We start from the raw sequence: 27,336 nt of genomic DNA on the forward strand, positions 1-27,336 counted from the left end.
GTCAGATCTGTTGATTCCACTTCATCGGGGAGGCAAAAGTTGGACACAGGTTACCTATTTATCTCTGACTCAAGGCATTGGCCCTTGGCCCGGCAGCTGGGGGTTTCCAGCCGTGGCTCTGGAGTCTGAGGCAGGACGGCCACCAGCTGAGAACAGAAACCCACTCCTCACTTAGCAGCAACAGCCTCTTGCCAGGTGCCGGGACCCCCAGGGGTGGGGACGTGGCGGGGGGACCTGGAGGGCCTGGCCTTGTCCGAGCATTCTGGGCTGGAGGCGAGACCCGGGCAGCGGTGCAACTCGGCCGAGCCAGCGCAAGGGGATCTGGCTCTGGCGCAGCTCTGGGAGGCACCCCTCCAGATGCAGCGGTCGGGCTGGGACCACATTGGGCCTGAGAGGACCGCGCCTGGCGGGCCCAGCATACAGCCAGCTGCACGCTCCTTGGCCGAGCCCAGCGCCTCCTCAGCACAGAGGCCATGGGGGCCTCAGAGGGTCAGAGCTGGGACTGGGCGCAAACCCAGCGTGACAGACGCTCTGCTTCTCTGGACAGAGGTCAAGGAGGCAACATTCTTTGTTCACTACCAGGAAAAAGAAGGAGCAGAAGACAGATTCAATGCAGAAGTTACAGAATTTATTCTATTTCTCCCAAAGTTGTTTTTCTGTGTGACTCATATACGAAATCGTAAAGCCTTGACCTTCCTGAGCATGGTGCACGCACAGCCAGTTCTCTCTGGACTCCGAGTGTCCAGGAAGAAACAACAGTTTTCTTCCAGAGAAGCTGGACTCAGGGATGGGGAGCAGCTGCCTGAGGTCTTCCTACAGGGCCCCTGCTCCTTCCACGGGTGGGATCTCATCAGAGGGCTACTCCCAGGCCCGCCTGTGAGGCCTGCGCAACAGGGCTGATGAAGGACGGCGGCTCAGATCCTGACCACCTGGGCGGCAGCACACGGACTCTGCCGCCCCCCGCTGCCCGCGGTCTGCCTCCTGAGGTAGAGTCGGCCGAAGGTGCCCCCAACCTGCCCTTTGGTGAGGCGCCCCGGGTTCACACAGACGCAGCCGAGGATGTCCTGGAGGGGAGGAAAGAGTGACTATGGGTCTGGAAAGGCTGAAACCATGGGCACGGATGTGAAGAAGCTGGACCCATCTAAGGGTTCAGCCCCAGAGGATGTTACAGAAACTGGAAACGAAGGCAACCGAAAACCATCTTCGGTCCAATATGTTAATTTATTACTAGAAAACTCTGAGTTCCTCTTGTGTCTCCAAAACAAAATGAAGAAGGTGACTCAGCCAATTCCCAAACGTGGAGACAGACTTGCTCTATTGGTTTCACAGCGTGAAAGAAGGTTTACCCCCGGAGGTCGGACTGGCTCTGATTTGGCAAGAGGAGGTTGATGGGGTAGATTCCCCCCCGAGGGCCCGAACCTGAATGTGCCCCAGAGCTGCTGGGAGCTCACCTCAGAATTCGGGGAGGGGACAGGCAAGCCCAGGTCACCTGAGGTGGCTGTGGGTGAGAGCCATGGTTAGAGGGCCTTCCTAGCTGCCTCCAGGCCTCCCAGGCTGGGCTGCCTGAGCGCCATGCCGCAGGTGGGATGGGGTGGTGGCGGCAGGCAGCAAGGGCGCGTCACTTACTTAAGCACTATACTAACAGATTTGTTTTCTCCTCCCCACTCCTGCAAAGGAACGAGGCCACTGTCCCCACCAGCAGACCCGAGAGGAGTAAGTGCCGGGGGTCCAGAAAGGAACTGGTTCTGGCATTGCTGGGAAATGGCTGAGTTCAAACCCACCTTCACGAAGTATCTCAGCTCTGACGGGGCTATGAAGACGTCAGGGGTGACGGGCAGCTGAGCGTAGAGGTAGAAGTTCTCGTAGTCGATGGCCACGTCCTCCTGGGGTGGGTAGAGCGGGTAGTAGCTGCAGAGAGGAGAGAGTGTCAGCAGCGGCGGACTCGGGAGCCGTCCCCAGACGGACTCCTTCTCTGCCGCTGGTTTCCAGGCTGTCACACCCTGCCTCTCCCTTCCCTCTGTATTTGGGGGACAGAACAGGCCTGTCATGCCAGGAGGGAGCTCTCTGGTGGGGCCTGGGGAAGGCTGTCGTTGTTGTTCAGTTGCTGAGTCGTGTCTGACTCTTTGTGACTCCATGGACTGCAGCAGGCCAGGCTTCCCTGTCCTTCACCATCTCCAGGACTTTGCTCAAACTCATGTCAACTGAGTCAGTGATGCCATCCAACCCTCTTACTCTCTGTTGCCCCTTTTCCTTCTGCCCTCAATCTCTCCCAGCATCAGGGTCTTTTCCAATGTGTTGGCTCTTTGCATCTGGTGGCCTGGCCAAAGGATTGGAGCTTCAGCTTCAGCATTAGTCCTTCCAATGAATATTCAGGGTTGATTTCCTCTAGGATTGACTGGTTTGATCTCCTTGCTGTCCATGGGGTTGCAAAGAGTTGGACACGACTGAGCCACTTTCACTTCCATGGGGAAGGTTCTTGAGGTCAGATCTGTCCGAGCTCTGTGACTCCAAAGCATTCCAGGCACGGGCAGATGCCCCACAGGGCGGGCTCACCTCCGCTGGGTCAGGATGTGTTTAAGAATTCGGCTGAACCGGTCTGAAGTTCCAGAAGAACTGCAGAAGGAAGAAAAGCAAGAAACAGAATGTGGAAACTTGTTTCTCGGCACCTGTTTCTCTTCGGGGAGGATTTCTTAAACTAGAGAGAAGCGATGTGGCCAAGGTGTGTGACAGGAAGTTGCCTCTGAGGAAGTTTAAAGACGTGTCTGTAAACAGCTCAGTCTGTTGAGCAGGACACTGGGTTGAGAAGGGGAAGAGCGGGAACGCCTTGTGATCAGGGCCCAGGCAGGCCGTCATCAGCCCCACACCGTGCGAGAGCACGTGGGGTCTGCCCCTCCAGGGGCCAGCTGTAGCTGGGTGACCCTTGCACCTCCAACCAGAGCCAACCTGCACACACCCATCTCGCCTAACACATGAATGGCTCCACACTCCTTTCCATCACAGGTGATGGAAGAACTGAACCGCTGAGTTTCGGCTCAACAGACCCGGTAGCGTCTGATTCCCTGCAGAGTAATACCTTGTTCTGGGAGGGGGAATACCCTCCAGGGTAAATACAGTCACCCCACGTGCACGGACAGCTTGTTTAGGTCACACATGTGGCAAAGGAAGCAAAGTAGATGAATGTCTATGACTAGAAATTAAGGGCAAAGGTAGGATGGAAGGGGCCCTGCAGGGCCTCAAACACTGTAGACAAATGGTGATAGACACACGTGTGTCCCTCCGCCCCCTTTGGGTGCAGAGAAACTCAGCGGCCAAAGGGTTTAGCAGAAAGTGCTGCTCTAGGGACTGCCCATTCGAGAATGCCCAGCAGGCCTTTGGCCAAGGACAGGACCAGGGTCCAAAGGGCCAGCAACTGCCCACGGAACTGGAACCCCCTTCTCACCTACTGATCTCCTCGGCCCCCATGTGGAACAGCAGGTCGGTGGACGTCAAACCAAAGGTCACTCCGTTTATGGAGAGGGTGCAGGGCTCGGACACGAGCCACACTCGCTGCAACGAGACAGGCAGGGCAGATGTTAGCGCGCCGAAGTTAGAAACTTCTCCTCTGGGCAAGTGGGGGGTCCACAGGGCTGGGGAGACCACAGGAAGTCCAACACGCAGTACATAACACATGTGCTTGTGATAAAGAGAAGCTGAGAGTCAGGCGCTCCATCTCCCCACCCTCCACTTCCAGATGGAGCTGGGTGGTCGCCGCCGGCACGCTGCATTCGGCTGCCTGCTGTTAAGGAGAGGAAGCGTGTACCTTTTTGTCCTCTCGAAGCAGGTCGGAGCAGCTGAAGGGAGGCTGTGGGTACACGGGCTCATGGTGCACATCTCTCAGCGATGGAACGAAGATGAGGTGGGAGCCGGAGCTGGTTTGCAAAAAACAAAACAAAACAAAACAGGTCAGGAGAAGGAAAATGACACAGCTCATAGCCGGGTGACAGATTCCAAGTGTCAGGGCCTCAGACAAGAGCCTGCTTCCGAGGGGGATGCTCAGAATGGAGCTCTTCCACGAGGAGGGGGTGCTGTTCCCCATGGGGTACTGGGTGTAAGAGACGGTCTGTTCTATCACACGACCACCTCGACGAGCTCAGGACATGCTTTCTCACAGCTCCGTGTCATGTTCTACTGAGAGAGGAAGAGGACGACCAGTAGAAAAAGGGAAGACGAGACAGAGACCTAGAGAATCAGGAAAGACAAGGATGTGACTAGAAATCCTCAGAGCCCAGATGGCACAGTGGTAAAGAATCTGCCTGCGACGTAGGAGACCCGGGTTCGATTCCTGGGTTGGGAAGATCCCCTGGAGAAGGGAATGGCAACCCACTCTAGTATTCTTGTCTGGAGAATTCCATGGACAGAGGAGCCTGGGGGGCTGAAGTCCATGGGTGTGGAGAGTCGGACACGGCTGAGAGACTGATACATCTTCACTTTCCTCAGACCAAGAGCTGAAGCCAAAGTTCTGACTCTTCACGCTGGGTGAACGGATGTGGCTTTTACGTGTCCCGTTGCCTCCCTGACTGGGGGCTCTTCCCTCGGGAGGGACCAGGCAGGCAGACTGGATCCAGGAGCGGGAGAAACAGTGCCTTCTCCCAGAGCCCATGGCCCCCCGCCGCCCCTCCGCCTCCCACAGGGAATCAGTGCTGGTTTTCACTCCTCAGCTGAGTGTCTGACAAACATGAAAGAAATATCTAACAGGAAGAGTACAAGCAGAGATGACAGATCTCCCCTCTGGTGGAGGTTATAACACAGAAGTGAAGAAAAGCCCCGTAACTCTAGGGGCCGATGGTTTATCCTCTCCAGCCACACCAGAGAAGAAAAGGGAAAGAACCCGTCTCCTTGACTCCCTCGCTGTCCTTGGCAGGGGGGCCTGTGGCGGAAGGTGTTAGTTTGGAGGCATGTCTAACATCCGCTGGGCTTCTCTGGTGGCTCAGTGGTGAAGAATCCACTTGCCAAGCAGGAGATTCGGGCTCGATCCCTGTGCGTGCTCAGCTGCTCAGTCGTGTCTGACTCTTTGTGACCCCACGGACTGTAGTCCGCGAGTTTCCTCTGTCTATGGGATTTCCCAGGCAAGAATACTAGAGCGGGTTGCCATTTCCTATTCCAGGGGATCTACCCTACCAGGGATTGAACCTGCCTCTCTTGCGTCTCCGGTATTCTTGCCTGGGGAATCCCATGGACACAGGAGCCCGGCAGGCTACAGTCCATGGGATCCCAAGAGTCGTTAACAACTTAGCCGCTAAACAACAAACACCACCCACCACTAGCTTTCACTTCTAGCGCCCTCTCTTGCTTAAGACGAGATGGCTTCCCAAAGGTGGGTACAGGCAGGTACCACCTGTGCAGGTATACAGACACAGCTGCCTCTCACGTGGGATAAAGGTGCTGGTGATGTTAATACATGTGCCACTTGTTTATCGTACCTGCTCAAAGCGTGAGCCGATACTTCTGCAGCGGAAAATCTGAACCTCGAGACCAAAGGTACTCAGCAAATTAGTTACTGTTCCTTTGCCACTGAAAAGTTCTCTGTGATTATTCAAGACTACCAATTTGGGCGCTGAAGCCTGGCAAACGAGCGGGGGGGGTGGCCTGGAGGGGACAGTGTGTGTTCCAGACCCCCAGGGCTCAGTCTGTGATGGACACAAAGAACCAAGAAATGCAGCCGGCCGCTGTTATGACGCGGACTTGCTCTGTTTCCTCGCAGGAGCTGGCAGAGCAACAGTTAAGGAGGAAACGGGCCTCCTGCTCTGGGTTATACACGGGTTGTAGGGGGAGGGATCCGAAAGAGAATTCCAACTATGCTGAGCATTGCACAACTTCACACATCATGGTGGGCCGGGCCTCGCAGCCGCTCCCTCAAGCTCCGGGGCTCTGCTGGGCTCCCGGGAGGGAGGCAGCGCTTCCTCATGGGCTCTGGTTTTCACTGATAAATGGGCTCAATGCTCTGCGCTGCTGACCTCTCAGAGTAAAAATAAATCCCCCCAAAGAGGGCCATTTTTATACTGTTTGGGGAGGGTGGGCAGCCCCTCTCCCTGAGGCGCACTCTGGCTGCAGATGAAAGTGCCTGGTGGTGCTGGGAGCTCACCCCCAGGGCAACAATGCCCGGTCTGTTCTTTGTGTGGCACTGCTGTCAATACCACATGGGGTGAGGAACCAAAAACAGAACCCCATCTCAAATGGAAAGCACCCGGCTGGTGTGGGGGGCGGTCCGCTCCTATCCCGGAGGGGACCCGAGGGCTGACAAAACAGGGACACCAGGCCTGCCCCTGTTTTTCAGGGATTTATCTCCTGAGGAGCCTCCAGGTCTGAGAAACTCATTCAGGGTCCCAAACAACCCTGGGGGTGCAGAGGGAAGACACCTGTCGTGTCACTTGCAGTGGGGGAGGGAGAAGGGAGCGGCAGGCCCAGCTGCAGGCTGTCACACTGCACGATCCGAGCCCCTCGACTCTGGGGTCGGTTGGGGTTTCCCCCCAGTCTGAGAGGCCTACCCTGCTGGGACGAGAAGGTAGAATGACAGCTAATCATTGCTGGGATCAGTTCTCACCACCAAGGGCAGAAGACTATACATCTTGTTTCAAAAACCACCCTTGTTCCAGACGCATTTTACACTTAGCCTCAGGAATGCTTGTTTTCGATGAGCTCAGCTCCTGGCAGGCAGATCCCCGGAGGAGATCCACCACCAAGAGCAGCTTCTCTCGAACCCGGGCACTGGAGGGGAGCGACAGGAAATGGGGGTGTCAGCTTCCAGAAAAACTTTCTACTTCTGGCTTACGCTCTTCCTGGAATAGCGGCTTTTCTCTCAAATTAGAACTGCCCAGCCCTCATCACCGCTATGACCTTTCCCAGTCCCGTCCCTCCAGTCCGTGGCAAGGGTTCAAAATCCCCACCCTCATGCGTCCCCACCCACGTACGAGCTGTCGCAGGGTGCTGTGACACCAGGGAAGCACTGACTCGGGGAAGGACTTGGGCTCACCCTCCAACTCTCACTCACAGGAGATGTTAGGCCCCCTGGGACTCTGTGCTGTAAGCCATCAAACACTCTCTGGCCTCACCCTGGGAAGATTCCCAGGGAACATGAATTTCTACAAAAGGGAGTGAGAAAAGGAAGGAAATACAGAAAGAGACAGGGAAGAGCAAAAGTCTGGGCAGCCTTGTCCTTTCAAATGTGTTTATCTTTGTGTTTTACAAAGATGCCTCTTCACTCAGGGTCGGCGCACTTGAAGTTCAAGGGTTCTAGCTGATCTCTGCAGTTCAAAAGGATATAAGGATGGGAATTACCAGCACTTTTGAATGGTTTCAGTTTCTTAACGGGAAGCCCTGGAGAAACTCAGGAAATGTAAGGTTCTGCCCAGTATTTTGAATGCTGACCTTCGTGTTCCTTCAATAATTGTTCGGAGACATTGCTTGAAAACATCTTCAAATGAGCTCGTCAGCAGACAGCTCTGCAAGAAAAGAAAGATTTACAGGGTGAACTTTTGGTGTCTATTCACTTGTTGAGTGCTGGTTAGATGGCCCTCGGGGCAGATGCTGGGTGAGGAGCTGAAGGAGATGCAAAGATACTCAAGACAAAGGTCTCTGTCCTTTCAAGAAATGAGTCTAGTTGGGAGCAGGCAAGGAGGTCAGGGAAGAATCAGTCCTGATGGTGAGCCGAGGGGAGGAGTAGGAAGAAGACAGCTTTGAAGCCTTTGCTGTGGCTGGTAAACCTCCTGAGAGGGCTTCCCTGCTAGCCCAGCGGTAAAGAATTCATCTGTCAATGCAGGAGATCCCTGGTCTGGGAAGATCCCACATGCTGAGGAGCAGCTGAACCTATGTGCCACAACTACTGAGCCTGTGCTTTTAGAGTCCAGGAACTGCAACGGCTGAGCCCACGTGCCACAACCACTAAAGCCTGCATGCCCGAGCGTCCGTGCTCCACAACGAGAAGCCACTGCAATGAGACGCCTGCACACTGAAAGTGTTGAGTAGCCCCTGCTTGCCCCAACTAGAGAAAAGCTCGCACTGCAGTGAAGACCCAGCAGTTGAAAATTAAAAAAACAAAACAAAGAAACCCCTCCAGAAGGGCCATTTGTGTTTTAAGTTCAAAGGGCAGTGACACTCAGGGCCCAGAGCTGTCGCAGCCAGGAAAGGGCTTTCACAGGCACAGCTCCAGGGGACCATGGGCACCTCCCCCACCTTCCTGCCGCAGAGCCACACGTGTACACGAAGAGGACCAGGACTCAGATATTTGGATCCCCTCCTCCACCCGCCCCGGCTTCCAGAGGGCTCTGTATTCTGGTGAAATGAAGCCCTCACATTCAGTACCTTTATTAAACTTGCCCTGCAATAATGTTTTTCTGATCAGCCACAGGGATTCATTTAGGCTTTTACAGAAGCAGGATAAACTCCAAGAGATGAAAGTAACAGTGAGGCCTTGACTGAATGCGAGTACCCAGTCTCTCTCTGACTCCAGCTCCGGCCACTTACCTCAACCTGTTCATGCTTAGCATCCAGGAAAGGTCCAAACTGCAGATCAGCCCGAAGTGGAGAAACGAAGGTACCAAAAGAACACATCAGAACTGCACGTGCCTCTGAGTACCCTCACATACCCGATCCTAGCAGTTCTCTGCCCAGGGTCCACCTCTCCCTCCAAGGCTGCCTGTACAGCCTGGGACACTGGCAGATGGGTGGGGGTGGTGCCCAGCCAATATCACAGGCAGAAGGACACAGCCTCCTGGATGGACAGGCACACTGGGCCGTCACTGGCTGCTTTGCCTCCTATAATACTGGGCTTTTGTTCCCCCTTCAACCCAGCAAGGGCAATCTACCTCCAAGAAGCAGTACTCTGAGCTTTCAAAAGAGATGAGTTCGCAAATGGGAGTAATTAGACAAGAGGTGAAATACTGAAAAATCAATACAGGTGGCAAAACACCCTGGGCTTTTGGATTAAGACCATGTACACAAAGGGACTTCCCTGGTGGGCCAGTGGCTAAGACTCTGCTCCCAATGCAGGGGGCCCGAGTTCCATCCCTGGTCAGGGAACTAGATCTCACAGGCCGCAGCTAAAGATCCTGCATGCTGCGATGAAGATCAAAGACCCCACGCACCACAACTAAGACCTGGTGCAGCCAGATAAATAAACATTAAAACAAACAAAAACCCGCACACCTCGCCAAAGAGGGAGACCAAGAACTCAGAAATACTTTTGAGGAGGAGAGTTTGACACTCTTCCTAAAAATTTAGAACCTCATCAGACCTTTTTCCAAGATTACCCCCACCCCATTCTTCCTTCAGTGCCTCCCTAGGTGAACTGTCCCCGGAGGGGCCCTACCAGGATGCAGACGTCCGGTCGATCGCGGTTGATGATGGTGATCAGGTCGAGCAGGGGGTCAAAGGTGATGCTGTCAGATGTGGTGTATGGCCCGCAGGCCACCAGGACCATGAACTGCTCAGAATCTAAGCCGGAAAGGATTGTTAAGGTGTTGATGAGAAGATGCTGGGATGGTGGGACAAAGGACAATGAGGGCAAGATGCCTTGGGACTCAATTAAGAGTCTCACATGTGCAACTCTGGGAATTGAAAGGAATAAGACCTCACTCTGCCCTCAAAGAGCCCTCCATGAGCTGCACACAGCCAAGTGAGCCAGCAAACAGGATTCCAGAGATGATGGGAGGAAAGTGGGGGTCATAAGAGAATTGATCAAAGTGACATTTGCTTACGTGCTTTTTCTCTTAACTTCTTTTTTGGTGGTAAAATTCATATAACACAAAACTCAACTTTTTTGGGGGGCGGGGGAGACGTGCTGCGTGGCTTTCAGGACCCTAGTTTCCTGACCAGGGATCGAACCTGTGCCCTCAGCAGTGAAAACTCGGAGTGTAACCGCTGGACCACCAGGGAAATTCCTCCTGATCATAGCCATGTTTAAGTCAACATTTCAGTGGTATTAGATAAATCCATAATGTGGCATAATTGTCACCACCTTCCATCTGCACAACTCTTTCTATCTCGTAAAAATGAAACTCCGTACCCGTTAAACACTAACTCCCTGCTCCCCCTTGCCCAGTCCCCGGCAACCACCTCTATGATTCTGACGGCTCTAGGAAACTCATCTAAGGGGAATCATATAGTATTTGTCTTTTTGTGACTTTGCTTACCCTTGAGAGTAGAGTTTTTCAGGAGCCAGGGCAAGGTGGGTCCCCAACAGCACTGAGGTTTGCGAGCTCAGTGGGAGGGACCATCAGTGATGACAGCAGCTGGAGAATTTGGTACATCGAGGGGTCCAGGAAGACAAGCTAGGGGGCAAGGCTTGGGACAGTAGACTCTTGTGTTATGGGGTGCAGTGCCTTGTTTCAGGGTGCCATTTTCCTCCAAGCATCTGCTTTCCTTTTAGAGAACCAGCCTTGGCATCCATAAGGTCCCCTCCCCCGCACCCTCTGCCCTATGGAGACGTAAGTTAGGTGCACCGTCCTCCCCAGCCAAAGAGCAGGCATGCACCAGCTTAAGCCATTCACTCTCTCCTCTGGATTCCAGAATCTCAAGGTGAACTATTCAAGGACAGAAAAAAGACTGGCACTGACCCACCCAGCTGAGGTGCCTGGTCAGTATAGGCCCAGGACTCCCTGCTACCTGGACACCTGGCGTTACTGAGCCGTGATCCAGGCTGTAAGCCTGTTCCAGCCACTTGTCCGGTCTGTGTGCTACCTGAATTTCCCCTAACAAATTCTCTTAAGTTAGTCTGAACCAAGTTCTGTAGCTTACAACAACAAATCCAATGATCCTGGACTTCTTAACAGGCAGCTTTATTAGCTTCCTATGGTTTTGGTAACAAACTACCACAAACTTGGTGGCTTAAAATAATACGCATTTGTTATCTTACAGTCCAAGAGGTTGGAGGTCCTAAAATCAAGGTGTGGGCAGGGCAGCATTCCTTTTGGAGGCTCTGGGGAGAATCCTTTCCCGGCCCCTTCTAGCTTCCAGAGGCTGCCTGCATCCTTGGCCCACAGCCCCTCCTCCATCTTCAAAGCCAGAACCTGACATGTCCATCTCTCCCGCCCTTCCTTATAAGGACTCTTGTGATTACACTGAGCCCACCTAGACAATCCCCATCTCGAGGGCCTTAACTTAGTCACACCTGCGAAGTCCCTTCTGCCATATAAAGTAGTATGTTCAGGAATATATTCCAGGAATGAGGGCCACTGTTCCTCAAGCGTGGCAGTAACTGAACTGAGACGGAGAATTCAAGGAGGAGAGCAATACTGGTGCTGTGAAGAGGGGAGGGCTCAAAGCTACATTCAGTGCCGAGGAGCCCAGGAGACGCCAGCCCCAGGTAGAAGGTGAGTGCCCGGCGGCCAGGTCCATGTTGTATTCTGTGTCTCCACACCCAGGTGTTGAGCCCAACACCTCGCTCACAAAATGTCTATTAACAACTTTTTCAGGGACTTCCAGCAGTTAAGATTCTGCACTCCCAATGCAGGAAGTCCAGGTTCGATCCCTGGTCAGGGAACTAGAGTCTGCATGCCACAGTGCAGACCCAATGCAGCTAAATAAATAAGAAAAAATAAATGACTATTAACAAAACCAAACCAACTCATTCAACTGCTTCCAAAGATTTCCCTGGCACAGCTCTGGCTCCGGGCAGTTCAGCCCTGTCTGTTCCCTTTGTTACCTGAACTTGATTCAATACCAGCACTCTAGCTTCCATAAACACTTACTTCCTGAGAGAATGTGCAATGTCATAAACTCCTAAATCTTGCTCCCAATTCCAAGCCGCCTCTAAGAATGACCTCACACAATATTAACGTGGAGGGGGTGTTCACAATACAGCTAGCATCAGCTATCTCCCTGCTAATCCTCAACAGCCTACTGCTCTGCTTACAAAAATGCTTGGAATTGTTATGAAGCCAAGTTTACTGAAATGTTCATCTTTTCTCATCTAGGTTAGCTAGGCTTCCTGAGAAATGTGTCTAATTTTTAAATACAGTTTTCTTTTTGGAATAACTTTAGAATTGTAGAAATGCCCCAAACAGAGTCCAGAGTTCCCGTATGTACACCTTTTACCCAGCAACCACAAATGCTAACATCTTACATAACTAGGGTACATTCATCAAAACGAAGGCATTAATACTGGCATGTTACTGTTAGCTCGTGACTTTATAAATGTCACTGGTTTTTCCACTAATGTCCCCTTTCCTTGTGCAGGATATCACATGGCATTTAAAGGAATTCTTTCTTAAGTTGGTGCTCTTTACCCTGTTCTCGTTTTCTCCTTTTCTTCTCCCTCCCTTTTCATTTTTTGGCCGCACGACACGCAAGATCTTTCCCAACCAGGAATGAAACCTGTGCCCCTGCATTGGGAGCTTGGGGTCCTAACCACTGGATGGCCAGGGAATTCCACTGTTTTCTTTTTCAAAGCAACCTTCAAACACCTGTTAAACATTAGTCTTAAAATGACAGCTCTTGTGGAATCAGAGCACAGGAGGTAAGGCGACCAAGCCACACAGGCTCAGAGCCCTGGCCGTCCACAAAGGGCCTGTGAACCCATGAATCTGCGGTCGCCCTTGGAGCTCCAGAACGGTTCTCTCAGCTTCTGAAGCTTTCCCAGGGCCAGAGGAACTGTGCTCCAGACCCTGGCCCACCCTTCTCCACCCACACTGTTGGCAAAATACCCTTGAAGTCTAGCTCACCTCCATCCTCTTCATCGGGCTGATGGAACGGGAGCGGCACACCCTTCAAACAGGAGAGAAAACTGTGGTGAGGTTTTGCCCCAGGCTCCACCTCTTGTCAGGAACAGGGTGGGCACTGAATGGGGGCTTGTTTGTGGGTGTCTTGCTCCTTGGAGCTAAAAGCCCACAGAGATGATGAAAGTGAAAGGCGCTCAGTCGTGTCTGACTCTTTGAGACCCCATGGACTACAGAGTCCATGGAATTCTCCAGGCCTGAATACTGGAGTGGGTACCTTTCCCTTCTCTAGGAGATCTTCCCAACCCAGGGATCGAACCCAGGTCTCCAGCATTGCAGGTGGATTCTTCACCAGCTGAGCCACCAGGCAAGTCCAAGAATACTGAGTGGGTAGCTTATCCCTTCTCCAGCTGATCTTCCCAACCCAGGAGTTGAACCGGGGTCTCCTGCATTGCAAGTGGACTCTTTAGCAGCTGAGCTACCAGGGAAGACCACAGAGTTGATGACCCTTCCCTTTTTCTTTACTGCTCAGAGTGGCCAAGACACCTGGTAGCATGAGGTCACGGCTAAACTAAAAAAACACCCAGGAAAGAGCAAGAGCAAAACGGGTGACCACAGGATGGGTGTCCTGCCTGGGAGGACACGTGCTGCTACTTCTTCCACGTCCTCTGGAAGCTGGCAGAGGATTACTGCAGGAGCAGGGGCTGCTAAGCTACGGGCGAATCTAGCTACCGCCTGTTGCTGTAAGTAAACCTTCACTGGCACACAGCCACGCTCTTTGGATAATGGGTTGTTCGTGCCTGCTTTTGTGCTATGATGGCAGAGTCGACACCGTATGAAGACCAGGTCTGTGGAGTCTGAAATATGTATTGTCTGGCCCTTTAGGGGAGCAGTTTGCTAAGCCCTGACCTAGAGGTAGGTCGTACTCTACAGAGAATTGAGAAGCGAATCAACAGGCCTTTACAGAGGACGGGCTCCAGGATGGAGAGGAGCCCACACACTGTACCTCGTAGAGTCTGGTGGCAACGAGTTTTCTACCCGTGGTGTTGATTCCTTCCATGACCACCACCTGAAAGGCAGGCAGCAGACAGACGTGATCAACAGGAGGTCTGGGATAAGCTATTGTCATAGAGTTACAAGTACTGTCCAGCCACTCTCATTCTGTAATTGTAAACTCGGGGGTGTTTTTCTAGAAAACAAATGAAGGGGGTTATATTAGTGTAATAATCATTATGCTTTACATGGTGATCTCATTTTTACAACATTCCTATAAGGTGAGAATTATCATTTCCATTTCACAGATCAGGACACTCTGGGTTTGGGAGGTTAAATAACATCGCCACAGTCATCCACCCTGCGGGGTGGAGCTGGGGTTGAAATCCGGCAGCAGATCCCAGAGCCAAGGTTGGAGCACACAGGGGATCGGAACCCCCACAATGGCGTCCACTCCGGCGCCTGAGCTCCAGTTACACCTCTTGGCATCAGAGGTCAAAGGTGTGGGGCACCTGGCCACAGTCCACTACACACACCAGGAGCAAATAGCATAGCCGCACCCAGAGGGGAGACACGCCCCTGATCTCACCTGTCCAGGAAATAGAGAATATTCTTTGAGCTCAGATAGATCCACTGGAATCTGAGTGCCTGAGGAATGTTCCAGATCTCCCTCCAGAATCACCGACTTGTGGTTCAGCTTCCCGTTGCTGTCACAGCCGATCTGGCCTAGCAGGGTAACAGGCTCCTACCGAGACACACAGGAGAACAACAGTCTTTGGGACACAGGAGCTTAAAATCTGGTCCGCACGATGGAGAGCAAAACAGACATCCAACAACAGCATCATGTTTTGGATGGTGGATCACTTTGAGCCCGAGATGACCACAAGTATCATCACTGGCTCCCAGGGGTGAAAGGACCCTTAAGGGGCATCTAGCCTGCCCACCATCTAATGCCTCAGTCCCTATAAGCGGCTGTCTGAGACAGCATCTCCAGTGAAGGGGAACTTGCCCCGAGCCCACTGTCCCCACCGGCAGCCCACTCACCACATCTCTCTCTCTTTTTTTAAGTTCCAGCAGCTTATCACTACCAACCCATCCATCTCCCTCCACCTTCCTCAGGCATGTGTGCTCAGTCATGTAAACCCATGGACTGCAGCCAGCCAGGCTCCTCTGTCCATGGACTTTTCCAGGCAAGAATACTGGAGTGGGTTGCCATTTCTTTCTTCACACATCTCCTGAATAACTGTTAATGACAGCTCTGGTTTACTGGGCTCACTGAACACCAGGCACCGTTCTAAAAGCTTACGTGTATCAACTCACTTAACTCTCACAATAACCGTGAGGTGGATATTATTATTGCATCCATACTAGAGATGAGAAAAACCAGCAGCAGAAAGGTTAGATAATTTAATCAAGGTCAAACAGTGGGCAAAGTGTGGGTTTGAAGCCCAGATGTTTGGCTCCAGGGCCATATCCTTTAACCACACACCATACCGCCTTGTAACAGGAAGTTCATTAAACTGAGCTGAAATTCCTCTCTCGGTGGCTTCCTCTATCCTGTTCTCACTCCCGGGGGCAAACCGAGGAAGTCTAATCTTTCCCCAAGAGATCGTACAACCCAGCCTCCCCTCCACTACTTCCTCCCAACTCCCCCAAATCTTCCTTATATGACATGGTTTTGCATATCTTCCCCAGCTGGCCATTCTCCTCTGAATGCAAATATGTGACAGAGGCCCCGTAAAGAAACTCTGAGAACACATCTCCCCTTAAAGTACACGCTAGAGAGAAAGCACTATACACGAGCCAGATTAAACTATGACGCAGACGCTGTTCACAGCACTTGATCCCTGATGACAGAGACCAAAGAAGGGGAAAGACCATGAGTCACCGTTTCTGGAAATCCTCACTTAGCTGCTGTTCTCATATCCTGACACTTGAATGCTTAAGGCCCTCAATCTTGTTTACATGCAAGACTCTAACTCAAGCGCAAAGAAAACGACTTAATCTGGTCACAAAACCAGGCAGCACTTACAACCCATTTTACCAAATTCATCCAAGGTAGATGTTCTAACTAGAAGGTAGACAGTTAGTGAAAAGGAAGCCAGAGGCTGACTTTTCATCATTAATTTAAAAAACCAATATCAATCAGAAAAGACTATTAGAACAACTCTTACCTGTGCTGGGACTAGAATGGGAGCAAAAGCCTCAATCTTGTAATGTTCCTTGAGTTCACTGCCAAGTTCTTCCATCTTACAGGTCAGAACTGAAATCCCAGAGGGAAAAAGCATGTTTAAGACATTTTACTTGCCAAGCAGAGAAAACACAGCACCTTGTAAGACATTAAAGTCAGTCATTTTACAGAAGCAGGCAGGCTGCCGAGGACACCAGCTGGTTTGTAAGTTTCTCAAGCCCGAGCCAACTGCCCGATATTTGGTTGCTGAACCCGGCCTTCCATTTGGCCATGGCGGGGGGAGAGAGGGGGTCACGGATGAGGTCACAGTCCCAAGGTCGGCCTGGCTCCCTCCCCAGCCTCCCTCTTACTCAGGTGGTCAGGGGGGTTTCAGGGAAGCCAGGAACAACCCAAAGAGCCTTCCAGTCTTTCCAAGGAAGACACCATAAATGTCTCCGCTTCCTTTAACATTGTAATTGGCTTCCTTTACACAGTTCAAGTGGCTGTTACTGGGAAATGGTTATGTGCTTTTTCTTAGCAAAGTGATTGTGATTCGGGAGAATTATTGAGAGTGGTCATCTTATATCTGTTTCCTAATAGGGGCGCCCAGAGGACATCTCTCAATCAAAGGCAACCTTGAACTTGTTCTACCAGCCTAGCTGACACTTTGTTACTGATTCAAGCCCTTCCAGGTGGTTTTATACCCTCCAGAATGTCAAAGGGAAAAACAAATACCTTCTCGAATGTCTGGGAGCTTCTGAAACATGTATTTGTAGCTCCGGGTGAGCGGCTCTGGGTGTCCCAAGACCTTCAGGCTGAGGTGACTAGTTCCTCCACTCCCGGACCAAGACACCCCCTGTGCCGAGCCAAAGGAGGTAACCACTTCTCCCCGGTTACTTCTCGAGCTGTATTTCTGAGGGGGAGTAGCACTGATTGGAAGCAAAAGACATCAACGTTACCACGTTCATATCTAAAAGGAGAGAGGAGTCTAAGATGAGGTTACCTCTTGGAAATTTGGGATTGGAGGCATGCCAGCCTGGCCTCACATTTTATAAATCTAATCAGCTTAATGGGGTTGGACATTCTGGACCTTTAAGGAATTTCAGGAATGAGGGGGGTTGAGGAATACCAAACGTGTTTAGAAAAGCTTAGACACAGAGACGCAGTTTAAAAGGTCTTCTCCTGGCTTAAAACTAACAAAGTAAAACAAAACCCAAACTCTGAATTGATTAAAGAGCCAGTTTCGAGTACTATTTTCTTTCTTATGAATTTTTAGCACTTGTTAGAATACCATCGGAGCCTGGAACTGTGGATAAGTCAAAAGTTGCTCTGTGTACACATAACACCTCATGATATAGTTCAAGGTAGAAACAGTAACAAAATGAAGTTAAATGAAAGGGAATCAGCTTTCCCCAGTATCTCTGGAGGTGGACAGGTAATGAATTCTGTCAGCTAGTGAACAAACACTCCCATTCTCCAAGTCTCAATCGGCAAGTTCTCGTATTCCTCCTCATTCGCTGATAAATTCCATCTCCGAGGACACACAGTGTTGCTGATCTGCTTAGAGGACAGCGAGGTCTTCTAAGCCTTTGGTTGTGAACAGTGCATGGAGAGGCCTGCTTACAACAGGCTTCATTTAATGCCCTGAAACCCTGCGGGAGCCAGTTCTACACAAGCACTGTTACAGTGGGTACTGCCAGTTCCTCCTTCCCACAGAGGCTGCAGCAAACGAGCTTGACTAATGACCTCTGTCTCCAGTGCTGCCTCCACCTGAATAATTTAGAAGTTACTTTCATAAATTACGAAGCCAGTTTCTGATGTCAGCTTTACTGGCATGCGTTACAGAATGACGAGGCAGGGCATCTCGACTGCGCCAAGCTCCTCCCTGCGAAGCTGTGCGGCGCACACATTACAGCCGGCCCTTTAACCCCGGGAGATGCTCACGCGGGGTCTGTCGCAAACAGATCTGCAAGTTTCAAAGTCTGGCTGTTGAGAGAACAGAACTGCTGCCATGGTGCTGGCACCTACGAGAACCACTCTGTAACCAGCCATCTCTGTGCATCCAAAGATGCCCTTCTAAGTCTACACAGTTCTATTCGGAAGCCAGGGTGAAAACTCCTGAAAGCAGGAGTGGGCCACACTAAAGTCAAATCTGCCCTCGGGATCCAACTACCTTTCAGGGGACTTCCCTGGTGGTCCAGGGCCTAAGACTCTGTGCTCCCAATGCAGGGGGCCCGGGGTTCAACCGCTGGTTGGGGAACTAGATCCTGTAGGCTGCAACCAAGAGTCCACATGCCACAACTAAAGATTCCACGTGCCACAACTAAGACTGCTGCTGCTGTTGCTGCTAAGTTGCTTCAGTTGTATCCGACTCTTAGCGACCCCATGGACTGCAGCCTACCAGGCTCCTCCATCCATTGGGGTTTTCCAGGCAAGAGTACTGGAGTGGGTTGCCATTGCCTTCTCCAACAAAGACTAGGTCGAGCCAAATAAATAAATTAAAAAATTGAAGAAAAAAAGAAGAATCTGACCCCGTTCTGATCTTGAACGATGCTAGCACTCCCTTTCTTTCGTGTGTTTTGGCCCTACCAAGTGGCTTGTGGGATCTTAGTTCCCTGACAGGGATCAGACCTGGGACTACGGCAGTGAAAGTGCCGAGTTCTAACCGCTGGACTCCCAGGGAGGTCCCTATCACCTCCTCTCTGATGTGACAGAAAGTTCTAGGTTGGCAAGTCTTAAGCTCTGCTTGGTCTAGAAGTGACTCCTGGCAGCCAGTGTCGCCCTAACTGGTTCACACCACTGTTCCTTTGCCCCATCCCGATGCGGCAGCACCTAAAGCCCTTTCTTCTCCTCAGCAGAGCTCCCACTACGGAATTCTCTCGTGGAACACGTGTCATTTATGGATTTCCAAAAGTCACACGTGATCCCTGTGGATTTATGTGCAGAAGTGGCAGCAGGGATAAAATACCAATGAAGTTGGGGTAGGTTCAGGGACAAGAAAACTCTCAGCAACTAGTTGTAACCTGAGTGAGGAACAAAGAACAGGTTATGCAACATTATGAACAAAGATATGTGCTTTTCTTTTTAAAAAATAAATACCTAAAAAAAAAGAAGAAAGAAAGAAACCCAACAACACATGAACTAACAGAAGCAGGTGGAAACCTATTAGCCTCCTCCTGGCAAGAGACTCGCAGGCTCCCCAACTTCTGAATAGACAGGTTGTTTTTGGTAGGAGGTATCAGGTTCTGAGCTAGGAAATGAGCCCTAGAAAAGAGGGTGGAAAGTGAGTTTCCTTAACCACCAGTAAGAAACAGTAACTTTCCACACAGGATGAGGGCGGGGAGGGGAGGGAGCAGTCGGTCTTCCAGCCAGTCGACTGCAGAGGGAAACGTCCACCTCTCTTCCTTAAGTCAGGTTGTAGTGTCTGCCTCTAACAGGTAACCAGAGAGAGGGGAGGGCGGGCCTGCTGCCTGACAGCTGAATTATCAGAATCCATACCTTGGAGAGAAACTCGACGGTGAGAGGAGCTGATGGGGGCTCCGAGCAGACACACTTCTTTTTGTGAGGGGGGTTTCTGGGGTGGTGATAGTTCGCTTCTGAGAACCCTAGAAGCAAAGCAGGAGAAGGGCGTAGTTACTCTAGACTCGGGTTGCTAAGTGAAGCACGCATATCCTTAGGAAGAAAGGGGGGACGTGCTCGGATGAAGGGCACAGACCACACAGGGCTGGGTTTCTTCTGAAGGCCCCATCTTTCAAGCAGAATCTCAGACTTTAGCAACTGTAATACAGTCCTCGGCAGTACGCTGTCTCCATTTGGGAGGCAACTAAGAAACAAATGCCAACAACATCCCCCAACAGGACTGCCAAGCAGGCGATCTGTCCTGTCAAATCGCTCGCGTGTTCATTTTCCTTCCCCACCTCTCTGCTTTACCACAGCTGGGAGTTTGGCTACACACATAGTTTTAACCTGCACGGACACATTTTCCTGTCAAGGGATGGGACCGTGTTACTATTTATTCTGGCAAAGTCTACCACACATTTTCAGAATTAAAGAAGGGAGTGACTCCAGGCAGATAACACGGGTGAGCTCATACTTGGAGAGTATTTAGCACACGCCTCACTGATGGTCAGTTTTGTTTTCTGGGTGGTTTTGCTCATCAAGAAGAATCCAAAGAGATGCCTGGAGTGGAGGGTGAAACCGGCAAATCCCGAGATCCCTTGCTCCCCAGAGTTTGGGACAACGGACTGTGGCTGAGCAAAGACAAAATCCTCGGCTGGAGGGAAACCAGGCAGCCGGCTAGTTGGCTGGCGTTCCCCTGCCCTTGGGCTCCTCCTGGCTGCGGGTTTAGGTTATGCCACCAAAGCTGCCTACGGGGTGACTACGGACAGACAAGGAGAGAGAAAGCAGGATTCGAAACCACCCTTAAGTGGCTGGAATGGAAACTAGATTTTAAAAGGACCCTTCCTTATGTACCACACTTATACAGCAGCCATTTAAAAATACTCCTTTCTAGTATTTCAATATTTTTCCAATTGAAAAAATTCTAATAGTTATAATCTTAGTTTGAATATGATCCTTCACTGAAGTATTGTATATTCTGAGTTTTTTGCTCTGTATTAATTCTGTGCATTTCTCCACATTGTCAGCCTTCATCCTTTCTGGTAGCTGTGTTGATGGAATCGATATGTAATAGTTTACGTAACTACTTCTCTGTTGTTGGGTGTATCTGTTTCTGGAGACAACAAATACTGAGGTGCTCACTATCACACACGTAGCTTTTCCTGGAATTTGGATAATGTCTTACAAGAGATTCTTACTAGGAGTGATTACTGGGCCAAACGATGGCAAAGATTTTATGGTTTCAATAGGTTTTTCTCAAACTATTTTTCCCGAAGACCCTTCTAATATATAGGGGGCTACAGAGCTCCAGGTCCATCTCCCAGGATGAAGCAAGAGGACAGGACTCTGCGAAAGAGCAGAGCCTTGGGGCTCAGCCCTCAGCCATGTGGTGAAGCCTGACTGTGTCAGCAAACCAGCTCGAGACGTTCCTGGGGTGTGCTCACTCGCAGCAAGCTCAGGAGACTCACTGCTAATACTACGGGCTGGTTTACCCACCCATAATGAGACATACAGAGGGACTGCAGTCTCATACCCTGGGGGGAACTCATCCTCACAGCACACAGGAACCCAAATTATAGCCAGATTATTCATTTATTAGACAAAAGATGCCAGCAGCATGGGAACTTCAAATCCCCAGGCTGACACATCTTTCTCCGTCAGGCAGGACATGTGGAGAGCCGGACTACAACCAGAAGATTTATAGTGAGCACGGGGGCAAAAGAGCAGCTGGTGGGACTTCCCTGGTGATCCAGTGGCTCGGACTCTGCACTCCCAATGGAGGGGAGCCTGGGTTCAGTCCCTGCTCAGGGAACTAGATCCTACATGCTGCAACTAAGACCCGGCACAGCCAAATAAATAAATAAATATTAAAAAATTAAAAAAGAGTAGCTGTCTTTGCACAAGGTAAATATTTAATGGTGACAAGCTAAGACCACTGACATACTCACCTCTGCAACATGGGCCCTCCTGCCCCTGGCACCAGTCTGGGTGGGAAAGGCCAGCCCTGGGCTCTGACCCTGTCATCATGCTGCGCTGATGCCCGAGTTCCCACGTGCTGGGCACTGTTCAAGTCTGTTTCCTGTTTCTACCCCAGATCCAGTCTGCCTCTCCTCTGAGCTCCACATGCATATTTCAAATTGTTCACTCATTTCAGCTCATCTCTTAGCTATGATTCCATGGCCAAACTTTGATCTGTGATTGAGCCTCCTGAGTACTTTTGTAGCAGGAATGGGGTGTCCTCAATATGGTATTTCAGCCATCAGAAAGCTGTGTACTTCAACAGTAAATTAAGTAAATTTGTATCTGATTTATGCGTCAGTCTACTGAGAGCTGAGTTACCACAAGTCAGTCCTCCCAAATATGAACAACTCTGATGCTGTGAACATTTTAGCTTTCTTGCTTTCCACAGGCACATTTAAATGACTCACCTTTCCTTCCTTCTGTTTTTTGGGTGGGGGGCTGTGCAGCGTGGCTTGTGGGATCTTAGTTCCCAGATCAGAGACTGAACCCAGGGCCCTGGCAGTGAGAGCACCAAGTTCTTGCCAGGGAATTCCCCTATCATCTTCTTTCTTACAGTATAATTTACTTTGATAGATTAAGGCTTGCTCCTTTTTTAAGGATTGCCACAAATTCAGTTTCTATAGAGACTAACTATGATTACTGAATACATTGCCTTGGGTTTGGCACTTTACATGTTCATTTAGTTTTCAAGCCCTTCAAGATATTTAAGATAATATCACAGGGTATTATCTGCTGGCTACTGGCTTCTTGAGGGCAGAGCACAACCTTGCCTGCTCCATCCACCAGTTCATCCAGTGTCTGGCACATAGTAGTTGCTCAGTAAGCGAATGAATGAACCCTGATTATGTAGCAAAGGACATGGCAGCTCAGAGAGATAAAAGCAGCTCACTCAAGGTCACTGAGGTCTTTGACTCAGGCTTTGAGGACAGTGCCTTTTCCCTCTTACCGTGGGGTCCAACACCTAAACTGGATAAGCAATAGTTATAGTGCCTCCACTTAAGACAAAACTAGACACCCACTAAAAAAGAGCAATTATGGAGAAACTACATCGATAAAAATTTTATGATATGCTAACTGAAGAAAGGATAACTATGTGTCCACAAGGACAGCCATCATGTAAAATCATCTACGCACATGATCGGAAAGGAAAACGCATACGTGGAAAGAGAGTAGGAACTGTATGAGTGGCTAATTTTCTCCTTCAGAACTTCAAATGCTGCGCTGATACTTTTAGAATAAAGAAAAAAACATGCTACGTGTAGAATGCAATTTCCAAACAGGGTCCACGTACCTTAGAGGGTGTGGTGTAAGAGTTCAAGAGGGTCTCCTCTTCTTCCTCCACCTCAATTCTAAAAACATTGGTTAAGAGAAACAATAAACTTCCACCCAAAATCTAAGGCAAGGATCGATCAAATAAGAAATCTGAATACTAGGCATATTACTTGTTTTTTTTTTAATTTGAGTTTGTTCTCATGTTTTTTGTGGTTTTCAAAAAATTATTTATTAAAAACAATTTTTTTTTTTTTGGCCATGTCATGTGGCATGGCAGATTTTAGTTTCCTGACCAGAGATGGAATCATGTCACCTGCATTGGGAACTCCGAGTCTTAACCACTGGACCACCAGGGAAATCCCTTATTACTGGTTCTTAACTTACACATGCAACTATAGACAAAGGATAAAATACAATATGTAGTTTGATACAAAGGCCTTGAGCAGAAAAGGATACAGCTCTTGTATGGAGACAATGTCTCTGGGTCCTGCGTGCCTGTGCCCTCTGTCCTTGGAGGCGCCATGCCAGGTTCTGGATAATCGTTTGGTGAGAAACTGAGGAATAAAAGATAATGAATATATTATTCCGTAGTCAAGTAATAGAGGAAGCATTTCCCATAGTCATGAGGTAATAATGGGCATTTGAAATATAATCGAAAATATAAAATTCCTCAAAGGAAGAATGAAGATATACATGATAGACTAAAGATTAAAGACTTAACCTGTCACTGTTTCTCTCCAACACATAACAATTCTAATATGAACACCAATTATTTCCTGATGAACTACCACCTGCTGAGCACAGTTTTAGGAGGGATTTACAACCATTCTCAATTCATTCAATAACCATAAAAAAATACACATCATGGGGACCACTGACTGAAGAGGAAACTGAGGTTAGGAGTCAATAAGGAGGTGGTCCACGCTCATGTTGGGACTGGAATCCAGGTCTGATTCTAAGGTACACGCTCTTCTCAATACAGTGCTCCACCTTCTGACAGAGCAGACACAGAAATTTACATTATTAGTCTGTCTACAGTTTCTTCTTACCTCGTGCTCAAAAGAATTCAGGGTCTCTACGCTGAGGCAGTCTTTATGTGTGCTGGTGCAGAAGGCTATAAGCTCGCTGGCCATTCCCTCTTCATTCTGTCCATACAGAATGCACAATTCTACCACTGTAGGGGGAAATTGGACACATAAGAACTTAGTTCATTTCTTGTGGCTTTCACCTTGAAAAGTGAAAATAATCCTTTATTTATTCAATAGTCATTTATTCAGCACCTACTAGGGACAGGCACTGTTCTAGACACAAGAATATATTAATAGCAGTGAATAACAAAGAGACAAACCCTTGTTCTCACGCAGCTCACTATGGAGGGGAGACAGAAAACAACCAAATAAATAAAAAATGTATGTTAGCTGGTTAAATGTGTTTTGTAGAAAAAATAAAGCCTGGAGAGGGATCAGGGGGCTGGGGGGAGGGGAGGGCAATTTTAAACACAGTGATTAGGGAAGGCTTCATTGAGGGCATGACATCTGAGTAAAGACTTGGAAGAAGTAAAGGAGTGTGGCAGGCAGTGTTGAGGGGGAAGAGCTTTCAGGCAAGAATCCTAAGGGAGAAGCAAGAGCAGCAAGACCTCCACGGCTGGGATGCAAAGAGGAAGGAGGAGACAGAGACAAGCTGAAAGGGTAAAGGGGGTGCAGACCGTTGGCCCCTGTAATTATTCTGAGCAAACTGAGAAATCACTAGATGGTTTGAACACAACAGTAACACGACCTGACTTCCACTGAACAGGGTCACCCTGCCTGCTGTGTTAAGCAGATGGAAGGGGACGAGGATAGAATCAGGGGGACCAATTAAGAGAACCATGGCAAAATCCATGGTGAGAGATGATAGTTGCTTGGGTCAAGGCGGTGTCAGTAGAAGAGGGGAGAAGTGGTTGGACTTTAGACTGGAAGCATCCTGAAGGTAGAGCCACTGGGATTTGCTGACCGGATGTGGGTGTGTAGAGTCATGAGGATGATGCTGTGGGTTTGGCCTGAGCTTCTAGAAGGGGCCAGTTACTATTAACTGAGGTGGGGGGGCAGCAGGAGGAACTCTGAGGAGAGGGAGCAGGAGCTTAGCTTCAGACACCTGAGGTTGAGATGCCAATCAGACTTCCAGCTGGAGACGTGTGGGAGGCAGACTGGCTTGCAGATCAGGCAAAAGGTCTGGGCTGAGTTATAAATTTGGGGACCACCAGCAAACACATGAAATCAGGTGAGATCATCAAGGAGCTGAGTGTATCTTGGGGCTTAGGATGCAGAGGAATCTGCAAAGGCTAAGAGGTGGTGACATGCACCCAGGAGGAGTGTCCAAGCAGCTAAGAGGAAAATGCATTTTAAAGAAGAGGACCGGATGAATGGCATCAAATGCTGCTGCTCATCCAAAGGGGGACTGAAAAATGCCTCTGTGGCTTTGGCCAGGTGAAGGTCATTGGTGACCTGGGGAGGAGCAGTTTCAGTGAAGTGGTGGGAATGAAAAAGTTGACTGAAATGGGCTTAAGGAGGAAAAATCTGAAGGCCATCATTCTGAGAAGATTTGTTATAACTGGGAGAAGATAACTGGAGTGGGATGGGGCAACAATGGAGTACTTAAAGGTTGGGGTAAGAGTCACATTCCTGGGCTACTAGGAAAAAATATCTTATGGAGAGAAAATAGACAATAAGAAAGGGAAGAATTACTGAAGTGATGTCCTTAAGGAGGAGAGAAGGAATGGGATTCAAGACAAGTGGAGCGCGTGGCTTTTGCTGGAAATATGGAGAATTTATTCACTGTAATGGGAGGAGGCAAGGAATATAGCATAGACACAGGTCCTTCTATTTTTCTCAGTGAAACAGAAAGTAAGTTCATCAGCTGAGAGTGAGCGTGGGACAGAAGATTGTCAAAGGAGGAGCAGGTGATGAATGTCTCCCACAGGAGACTCAGAGTGAACAGATCAGGGAAATATGTTACGATATGTCAGGCAATATTAAGGTCCAGGTGAGGTTAGCAATTATGAAGTACAAGTCTAGAATTCCAACATCACTGCCAATGTCCTACATGAAATGGAACCAGCAGGCATCTTGGATTGAAGCCTTTACAAACTTAGTTCACACAACTAATTTCTCTTGTTTTGACTCTAGGCTCACCAAATAAACTTCTGACTATGATTGGTTTTCTCATTCAAGTCTCCTGTTGAGAAGAGAATGCCCTGGAGATAAAAATTTAGAGTATTGCAGTCTTTCATAAATTAACGTTTGCATTCAAGTTCAATGTGCTGACGAAGGGTAAAGGCAGATGCATGATCATCCTGATTCTAAAACTGGTAACTCCACACCTCCCAAGAGTTTGCTTCCTGACACTGCCCTAGAGCCTCATCAATACAATGGGGTACTGGACGCAGGCGCAGGAGACCTGGTTCACAGACCAGCTCAGGCAACTAACTCTCCTTATCTGTTTCTCTGTGGCTCAGTGGTAAAGAATCTGCCTGCAGTGCAGCAGACATGGGTTCGACCCCTGGGTCGGGAAGATCCTCTGGAAAAGCAAATGGCAACCCACTCCAGTATCTTGCCTGGAAAATCTCATGGACACAGGAGCCTTGCAGGCTACAGTCCATGGGGTCGTAAAACAGTTGGACACGTCTAGCCTTGAAGAGGTCGCTGACAGCTGGATGCGACTGAGCGACTTCACTTTCATGCATTGGAGAAGGAAATGGCAATCTACTCCGGTGTTCTTGCCTGGAGAATCCCAGGGACGCGGGAGCCTGGTGGGCTGCCGTCTCTGGGGTGGCACAGAGTCAGACACGACTGAAGCGACTTAGCAGCAGCAGCAGCAGCCGCCTCTAAACAACAACAATAGGTTTCTCCACCTGTAAACTTTGTCAGCATCAGCTGACAAGCTCCTTAAAGTTCCTTGCAAAGCTAAAATTTAATTTTAGGAACCCAAGTCAGGGACTCTTCTTTGCACAGACCACCAACAGTTTTGATGAGAAGTTGATGGATCAGCAGAAGTTTAGGTGTAGGCTGGAAAGGGAGGAGCCAGAAATAAAAAGCTACATTTCAAAATCCCAACATCTCTTGCTTTGCTGTTGAGCTTTAAACATTTTCCAAATTCTGTGCAACTGCGCTGACTGAAAACCATTCTTCACATTCTTATTTTTCAGTTGGAATCCAAGCAGTACCCTGTGAGCATTTCAAAGTCTCAAACTCAGTTTCACTCATCTCACAAACACCGAAAGCCCCATCTAGGGGAGGTGAACTTCGGAATAGAGCAGGGGGGTGGACCTGGGTGGGGTCCAGAGAGGGGGCAAGGAACTCACATTTCTCAGTCACAGCCTCCTCGCATTCTAGGCCGAAGATCTGCAATTCCTCCACCAAGAGCTGGGCGGACACAGCCATGATGACCCAGGAGGGGGACCGGGGCCGGGCCCACCCTAGCTCCGACCTGACGCCAAGAAACCCACAAGCGTGGAGATCGATGAGCAGAACGAGGTCCCTCTGATCCTTTCACTCTCCGAGGGCCTGAGGCGGAGAGTGACCAAATGGCCCAAGA

At 49.8% G+C, this 27,336-nt stretch overlaps 1 protein-coding gene across 2 annotated transcripts; it reads right to left on the reverse strand.

Annotated features, from left to right (window-relative positions):
* Window positions 1–658: 658 nt before the first annotated feature.
* On the reverse strand, window positions 659–27,271 carry POLA2 (DNA polymerase alpha 2, accessory subunit). 2 transcript variants are annotated; one of them, XM_068977173.1, is made up of 18 exons: window positions 27,104–27,271; window positions 23,814–23,938; window positions 23,221–23,318; window positions 22,784–22,841; window positions 19,351–19,457; window positions 16,588–16,781; window positions 15,857–15,945; window positions 14,272–14,427; window positions 13,696–13,758; window positions 12,696–12,738; window positions 9,344–9,468; window positions 8,500–8,538; window positions 7,405–7,478; window positions 3,800–3,908; window positions 3,440–3,546; window positions 2,554–2,613; window positions 1,782–1,908; window positions 659–1,064 (listed from the first exon to the last, which is right to left on the reverse strand). In XM_068977173.1, the coding sequence occupies exons 1-18, from the start codon at window positions 27,180–27,182 to the stop codon at window positions 915–917; spliced, it is 1,803 nt and encodes a 600-aa protein (XP_068833274.1). In that variant the 5' UTR covers window positions 27,183–27,271; the 3' UTR covers window positions 659–914. The 2 variants fall into 2 exon arrangements, with proteins under 2 accessions (XP_068833274.1, XP_068833275.1); XM_068977174.1 differs by lacking the exon at window positions 8,500–8,538.
* Window positions 27,272–27,336: the final 65 nt, after the last annotated feature.

Source organism: Capricornis sumatraensis, chromosome 8 (genome assembly GCF_032405125.1).
Source record: "Capricornis sumatraensis isolate serow.1 chromosome 8, serow.2, whole genome shotgun sequence".
Lineage (NCBI taxonomy): Eukaryota > Metazoa > Chordata > Mammalia > Artiodactyla > Bovidae > Capricornis > Capricornis sumatraensis.